General features: G+C 32.3%; 2 protein-coding genes across 2 annotated transcripts; both read left to right on the top strand.

The window, feature by feature from the left end:
• Positions 1 to 268: 268 nt before the first annotated feature.
• LOC145241606 (uncharacterized) lies at positions 269 to 757 on the top strand. The gene has a single exon (XM_080104692.1). It carries the CDS (start codon positions 269 to 271, stop codon positions 755 to 757), a length of 489 nt encoding a protein of 162 aa, XP_079960818.1.
• Positions 758 to 2,254: 1,497 nt separating this feature from the next.
• Positions 2,255 to 2,683, top strand: LOC145241605 (uncharacterized). Its single transcript, XM_080104691.1, has one exon. It carries the CDS (start codon positions 2,255 to 2,257, stop codon positions 2,681 to 2,683), a length of 429 nt encoding a protein of 142 aa, XP_079960817.1.
• Positions 2,684 to 9,108: the final 6,425 nt, after the last annotated feature.

Raw genomic sequence — 9,108 nt, 5'->3', positions numbered from 1 at the left:
AACATTACTTTCTTAATTTGTAAGACGGAAGTGATCGATTCTTTTTTTAAGGATCTATATTTAAACAAAGGTAATACTATCCTAAATTTGATTATACTATCATTTGCTTAAATGCAAATAATTTAGAAATAGATAAATAAGAAAATGCTCTTTTTACGAATATCCTAACGATATTTTATTATTTATTCACCTAGAAAGACAGAATGAGCATGAAGAGGCAGGTGTTCCAGTCATTTTGCCCTCTACATTCACAGGAAGTCCGAGAAACATGCAACAAGCATATCAAGATGTCATGGCGATCGTCTGCAAATTTGGAAAACCAGATATTTTCTTGACATACACGTGTAACTCAAAGTGTCGAGAAATCACAGAGAAACTTGGCTCGCATGAAACAACACAAAACAGGCCAGATTTAGTTGCACGAGTTTATAATATGCCCTTAAAGGAACTTATGATTGATATCAAGGATATACATATATTTGGTGTTCCAGTTGCTCATATCTATGTCATTGAATTTCAAAAGCGCGGTCTACCACATTGCCACCTTTTTTTAATGCTGCGAGAAGAAGACAAACTGAGGACAAGAGAACAAATTGATGAGATGGTTTGTGCTGAAATACCTTCATTAGACTACCCAGAGTTGAGAGAATGCGTGAGAACATTGATGATCCATGGTCCATGTGGGATATCAAATCCTAATTCTGTGTGCATGGTTGATGGAACATGTGAGGAAAAAATTTCCAAAAGATTTCCTTGAAGAAACGAATACAAACGTATCCGGATATTCAGTGTACAGACGGAGAAACAATGGAGAAAAGGTACAAGTTGGCACTCATGAGGTTGACAACAGATTCGTTGTCCCATACAATAAGTATCTACTGGATAAATACCGTGCCCATATTAATGTTGAAGTGTGTTCCTCGGTGAAAAGCGTAAAATATTTATTCAAATATATATATAAAGGTCACGATTGTGCAAACATGGAAATCAGACATGTTTTAGATAATAATGAGCCCACTGGAATACATGAACACAATGAAGTTAAACAGTTTCTGTCATGTAGATATGTGTCTCCTCCAGAGGGCCTTTGGAGATTGTCAGAGTTCAAAATGCATGCTCAATCCCACACTGTTTATCGCTTGGCTGTACATTTGCCTGATGAGCAGCATGTTTACTATAGAGAAGGGAATCAAAGACAGGTTGCAACAAAAGCAGAAGAACGTGACACACAATTGACAGCTTGGTTCTAACTCAATCAAACAGATGAGAATGCAAGAAATCTTTTCTATTGTTCTGTACATGAGCATTATGTCTTCAACAAACAAACAACAAAGTGGACACGGCGAATTAGATTCAGCAACATTTTAACCAGAATGTACTCTGCAAGTCCTCGAAATGAAGAAAAATTTTATTTGAGGATGTTGATCCTTCATGTCCCCGGAGCGACTTCATTCAGCAATTTGAAGACAATCGATGGTCAAGAAATGGCCACCTTCAAAGACGCATGCATCAGACTGCGCCTGGTTGAGAATGACAATGCATTGCAGGAAGCTTTGACAGAAGCAGCAGCTCATCAGATGCCACGACAACTATTATCCATGTTTTCCATGATGTGCGTCTTCAACCAGCCCGTGAATGCTCTGCATTTATGGAATAAGAATAAGCATTTTATGATCGAAGATCTGCTGCTTAGATATGATATCATAACTGCTGAAAATGTTGCTCTCCACTTTCTGAATACCTTATTCATGGAAAATGGCATGAATTGCAACATATCTGGTCTGCCTGAACCAGTTGGAGATCATCCTGGACATGAAGGAGATGTTGGAAACTCTAACATAGATGTGACTTCTCTTAATATTGAACAGAGGCAGATATTCAATGCTGTGGTTGCAAGTGCCTTCTCTGTTGAGCAAGGTGAGCAAACAGAAAATAGATTGTTTTATGTGGATGCACCCGGTGGTTCAGGAACAACCTATCTTTTCAACAAGTTATAGGAATACCTTAACGCAAACAATATTTAGAAAAACACTTCTGCTTGGACTGGTATTGCTGCAACACTGCTGAAATGAGGCAAAACTTTGTACAGTATATTCAAGCTTCCAGTTCCCCTAAGCGAAACAAGTGTCTGCCATGTGCACCGAACTCTGAGCAAGGACACTTTCTGATGCAAGTTAAAGTCTTCATTATTGGTTAAGCTTCTATGATCCCATGCTATGCGCTGAAAGCCATTGATAAATGCTTGAAAGATATAATGAACACCCACACTGCATTTGGTGGTAAAGTAATCTTACTTGGAGGCGACTTCAGACAAGTACTTCCGGTTGTCCCGAGAGCTTCTCCTGCTGCTGTGTTAGATGTGTGCCTCAAACGCTCATACTTATGGCACAGCTTTCATCACATGAGCCTCACACAGAACACGAGAGCAAATTCCGATGAACAGGAGTTTTCAAGATGGCTTCTGCAAATGGGCAATGGATCACTTCAGAGTTCCCTTGATGAAGTGGCTCCAGATGTTATTGACATTCCTGAAATGTGCTCATGTAATGGCTCTTTGATATCGGAGGTGTTTGACAACTGTACGACTGAAGAGATGAAAGCAAGAGTAATCCTATCTCCAAAGAATTCTGAATGCTTAGCGGTCAATGAGGAAATTTTGAGAATGTTGCCAACAGAAATTTAAACGTACCTCAGCACTGACTCTATAAGTTGCGATAATGACGAGGAAGCACAAAATGATCGAATGAAATTCATTAATTCTCTCACTCCATCTGGCATGCCTCTTCATAGGTTGAATTTGAAAATTGGAGCAATAATTATGCTACTGAGAAACCTCTCCATAACTCAGGGACTGTGTAAGGGCACTCGACTAGAGGTCATTCAGCTTCACGAGCACAGCATCAAGGCATCAATAATCAGCGGTTCACACGCTCATAAGAGAGTACTTAACCCAAGGATAAAACTGTAACCTTGCGATGCCAATATTCCTTTTGTTCTTCATCGCACTCAGTTCCCAGTTCGCCTCTCATACTCAATGACATTAAGTAAAGCTCAGGGTCAGACTTTTGATAGAGTTGGCATATATTTACCAAAGCCATGCTTTACTCATGGCCAGCTTTATGTAGCGTTCTCAAGAGCAAGAGCAATGAAGACTGTAAGAGTTAAAGTCCAACATCTTAATGATTCCATGCATGGCCACAGAAGAGGAATCACTTGGGTTCCCTGAGGCAATCTGAATAGTGGACGTATATGGGAAAAAAAACAGATGTAATGACAGTTTATAATTTATAAACGTTGACATTTGAAATGTATTTTAAGTAATCAAGCATATGCATCTAAACATCAAGAACATATTCTGGGATAGTTTTGGTTAGGTTCAACGTTAGGTTCAAATATTTTTTAACAAAATGCACAGGTTTAACCCATTACTGTGCGAAATTAACAATAACATGTTTTAAAAACTCTAAGTCTCCATTATATAATAAGTATATGATAAATAAGCTAAAAATTAAATAAAACTTTTGAAAATATTTTTAAATAAACATATTTATAAAACATAAATGAAGATGTATTTATTGAGAATATTTGGAGCACTAATATCGTGATTTTGGTATATACATATTTACATACATTTTACCTACCGTACTCTTCATTTACTATTTTTAAAAAAATAGTACACAGGGTGAATTCGTCGGCCCGCGCAGTAAAGAGTTAATGTAAATGTTTCAAGGTACGGATATGTGATGAGATAATGTGTATGTGAATAAAAAAGAAAAGAAAACGTGAAATTTTCACGGGTCCAGCTAGTTATTATTATTATTATTATTATTATTATTATTATTATTATTATTATTATTATTATTAATGATGATGTTTTCATCATATGCACTTCAGCTTAAAAGCCTCGTAGATTATAAGTAATTTTGTTTTAACGCAAATATGGCCAAACAGATAGGTTACGCAAACATTTGTTTTGACCTATTACGAAAGTATATTTTCCTTAAACAAGTTATGGGTTTACATTAACTTGTTTTAAAAATGTGTGTTTAAATTGTATTTGTACAGTGGATTAAGCAAATAATTTATTTTTCAATGTTTTTCTTCCATTTTTAATATAAATTGTTTACGCCACACATACTTAAAGTTAGTGGTGAGTTTAAGGTGCAGTTCAGAAGTGGGTTGATGATGACGGTCTGACTTACGTTTGTGTTTGGTCTTGGAATATCAAATATCACAGGCTTTAATTTCGTTATGATAACCTGTATTTATCGTCGGAGGGCGGACACTACCTGGAAATACAGCAGTAACTCTTGCCAAGAAGATAAAATAATACATTTAAAAAGCATATTAATTCGATATCAAATATATATAATGGCAAAATATATTTTATGCAACAGGAAATCTGCACGTGGTCTTAAATTTGTGGAACACAACAAATATTGATCGAATAATAATAATAATAATAATAATAATAATAATAATAATAATAATAATAATAATAATAATAATAATAACTATTATTATTATTATTATTATTATTATTATTATTATTATTATTATTATTATTATTATTATTATTATTATTATATTAATAATAAGTTCTATATATGGTGAATACCCATGAACTCCTAAAAAAAGAAAGGTTTAAGCTGCCATGTGTGAATTATAATTTTTTTCTTCTCTAACCTAGCACGATCAAATGCGATTTAAAAGTGCAGTGTACTTTATTTGTAAACCTACACCAAGTAAAAGGGCCGGTGAAAATTAGACCGGATAAAAAAAAGCAAACTACGTAAAAGACAACAAAAATGGAACAATGAGAGGAAAGATTTCTGAACAGAAAACAACATAGCTTTGTAATAATTGCTATATAAGAATCGATTGTTCTGAGATTTTTTTTTGCAGAATAAGATTACAAGTAATCAAAACCTAAAATGTCGGCAGGGGACTATAAACAGTCCAACAACTTGATTTCCGAATGTGTACAATGCAAATTTAATCACACTGTCACACTGATATCATGTTGAAAAGACGAAGCATATATTGGTCCACACTAATTATATATATATATATATATATATATATATATATATATATATATATATTTATTTATATATATTTATATATTCCTATGAATGTTTTCTTTTGTGTATTGATATTCATATTAAAAATCTTTTTTTTCTATTTATTTTTTTTAAAATACAATTTTGTTATATATGAGTCGTGGAATGGCTTTCATCCGCAAAAAAAAAACTAGCACATTTTCATATTCTTTAAACATTTATTTTAATTAATTACCTACTAATTTTTATCGATTGTTTTATTTGGTGATCATCGTTAGTAAAATATTACGTGTAATTATATTAATGTACATATGGTGCTAGACGTTTTGATTTCGATTCTCGATGGTTGCGCACGTTATTTTTTAAAATCTTTTTGAACCATTACTATATATTAGGTCAATATAATATAATAATAAATATTAAATCTGCATTAATCAAAATATCATATTTAAGGGTACTGTACGACGGGGCAATGACGGGAGTCCTGATAGTATATATATATATATATATATATATATATATATATATATATATATATATATATATATATATATATATTCTCAAGAAGTGGAGCTATAAACATTAATTTATGTTTTAATGTTTTTATTTGTATGTAAAATGCTGTGTTTGAATTGTTATCCTATGTGTGTCTATACTGTTTGTCTCTCTTCAGATATTGTCTTTAACTTATATTTTGTAGTTTGAAAAAAAAATATTTTCCGAAATAATATAGTCTATATTTTATAGTAAAAGGTTTATCAGTTTTACACGTGCGCTACGCGTATTCCTCTCTAATTTATCATCAAGACTTTATAATGTAAGATGGCTTATGTTTACTGAAAGGGGTTAACTATTTTTTTATTGTTTTTATATTTTTTCCCAGATTCATGGCATAAATTCCACGAGATTTGTTCATTTGTCTGTGTTCTTCTTCTTTTGTGCATGTTTATGGGTGAATATGTATGTATTGTGGGCGTGTTTTAATAAGGGGATACTTCTGTGTTATATATGAGGGTGCGTATATACATATGTGCATGAACGTGTTTGTTTACCCCTATAAAAAAATATATTTTATATATTCCTTTTCCTGAATTTCCTGAAATATAAAGTTTCTCTAGTTGAAATACCCCCTCTCTCTCTCTCTCTCTTTCTCTCTCTCTCTTTCTCGCTCTCTCTCTCTCTCTCTCTCTATATATATATATATATATGGGGGGGAATGGCTTACCGTACAAACGTCCACGTGTCTGTCTGTCCTGTGAGTCGCACGAGTCGAGAAAGAAAGAAAGAGTCCATCATGGCGGCCGTGACGTTTTGTAGTGAACGCGCGCCTTATAAAAACAGGTCACTTGTCGGTGGCAAAATCAGTTGGAAGAATTTGTGTGAGCAGTGATTTTTTCCTGTTGATTTACTGCAATATATATGTATCTATATCTATATATCTATATCTATATTTATATATAACTATCTATCTATCTATCTATCTATCTATCTATCTATCTATCTATATATATATATATATATATATATATATATATATATATATATATATATATATATATATATATATATATATTAGTGTTCGGACGATTTATCAGAATCGAAATAAAAAAGGAACTTTTAATGGTATTGAAATCGATATAATTTGTCCCTTATTTTCGATTCTTTTAATATTTTTAAAAACTAAATATTCCATTGCTTGTGTTAATAATAAATCCTTATTGTTTGTTAAAATATCAGAAAAACTAAACTCTGTAAATCATAATAACATCAAAATATGATGTATTTGTATTTGCGTTGAATTAACCGAACAAACATGAAACCTTGCGAAAATCCAGTTTATTCAGGAGGTACCGAAATAATTATTTCAACTTAAAGAAGTATTTTGTCAAGAAAAATAATATAACGCACCATTGCTAATTATATAAAAATAGAATATAAAAAAGTTTTGGTTTTTAATCTTTAATTTAATTCTTTTATGGATTTATACTTTTGTCCAGTTGGATTTTGTCCAGTAGAGATTTGTCTGCTCCCTCACTCAGCATTGACAAATATGATAAGGAGTGGACAAAACGTCGTGAAAAAGATTATCTTTGAATTGAGATGAAATGAACTTGTAAATTTCCATACTTTCATGTGAAAAACTTTTAGTATCAATTGTTGTTTGATTCTGCCAGTATCATTTACTTATGCTTAGACTTAGCGATTCCTATGGCGCAGGATTCAATTTCAAGCCTGGTTAAATGTTAAAGTACGTTGTCGCATCTACTAGCCAAATATCTAGATGACGCTTCTCAGAGAGTTCACGCACGGCTAAAAGAATTCAAACGAATGGGCAAGTTTTATTTTCTTGTGACCGCTTTGTCTATTAAACATATACATGAATATCTCACAATAAATTTATTAAAGTCTTTGATAAAATACATGAAGGGAAAACATTTACAAGTTGGTCGAATTCAAAAAAAAAAATTATATCTGCATTTAAAAGTGCCCCCATAATGATAATGGACTTTTTGTGGTCTATATTTGTGAACCCACTAAAAGCAAAATTATTTAAGAATTAAGGATGAACGGTCAGTTGCGCATGTAAATTTAGGAACCTTATTGAATAAATATCGATTGAAAATGTCTCGTTGTTCAAGTGTTTTTAAAAAGCGGCTACTTCTCTCACAAAATTGTATTCAAAAATATCTTAAAATGTAAAGAGTTATTTAAAACCAAATAAAATCGATTTTTATAAGGTATGAACACGCTTTGTACTACTGTTCTCATGTTGAGTACTCCTATTTACTTGCCTCCCCTATATCTCCCGTAACAGATGTTCTAGAATTTATTTTTAATCGATATGATATAATGGACTGATCCAACACCCCTCAAATGAATGGACTGTTACGTCTATAAAAAGACAAGCAAACTCTCCTCACGTGGGAGACAGAATTTAGTACTAAGCTGTCAATGGACGCTTAGAAATGTGTGTACCTTTTTACCTAAATAAACCCTTTCTGTACAACCCCAGTAATGACTTGTTATTCATATAATCTACGATATAACACGATATTTATCCAATAATTGCCCTTTGTCCTAGTACGCCAAAATGGTCCTTATTGCGTTGCATTTTCTTCCGTTGCTTTTTTTTTCGTTGCCCAATTTTTTTCTAAATTTATAAATTTAACGTAAAATAGTCAGTAGTTTTCGGGTCGGTCTAATTGTTTAAAAGCAGGTAATTAAATTTTTACCACTGATCCGCAAGCTCAATCGGCAAAATCATAAAACCACAAGTAATCGCTTAATGTTTCGTATAATCACCAGGACTTAGGGTTATTAGTAGTAAGAGGTTGTGTATTTTATGACTTTTGAAGATGACATATTTTATACTACCGTTTTTATTAAAATCGTTCTTGTGATTTTTTAAAGATATCCTGGGTTAGCTGGTACTGTTGTGTCAGTACATTTGTCTATTCTGAGTTTATTAAGGATATTTTAGCGACTTTGTGTATTCTGTGTAGTGTACATTATTTGTAAGTTAAATATTTTAAGTTCCTTATAAATGAGCTTTATTATTCTATATTGTCAATCGTATAAAAGTATTTATGTTTATTATCTGCCGAGATTATTAGTTATTTGATGGCTTTTTATTTTGATTTTTATACTTTATTTATTTTTTAAAGGTTTGTGTTACATATTTTTGTTGTTTTAAAACTTAATATTTTTAAATACAATTTACTAAATCGTTTTCCAAACTTTCTGTGCCCTTGTTTTTAAGGTTTATGTAGTGTTTAAGTTTATAGAATTTCGCCGCATTTTTTTTTTTTGTGCTTCAGCGGAAGTATTTTCCGGTCCGTTGGATTGTACATAAACTAGGCAGGTTTTGTTCGGTATGATCGCTTTCGAACTGGTAGACTGTCCATCTCATATTCCTTACAAATGAATTCATACTTCCAATCAAGCTTGTTAAGTAGGTGTCATGAGATGGGATTCATCAGTTACCATTATTAATCTTTATCTTCAATGCTAATATAACTCTAGTATGAATATACCTATTGAGCTT

This window comes from Euprymna scolopes, chromosome 20 (genome assembly GCF_053919585.1).
Source record: "Euprymna scolopes isolate OS-2025 chromosome 20, ASM5391958v1, whole genome shotgun sequence".
Taxonomy (NCBI): Eukaryota; Metazoa; Mollusca; class Cephalopoda; order Sepiida; family Sepiolidae; genus Euprymna; species Euprymna scolopes.
Note: the sequence above shows the minus strand (reverse complement) of the source record. Positions and strands in the feature narration are given on the sequence as shown.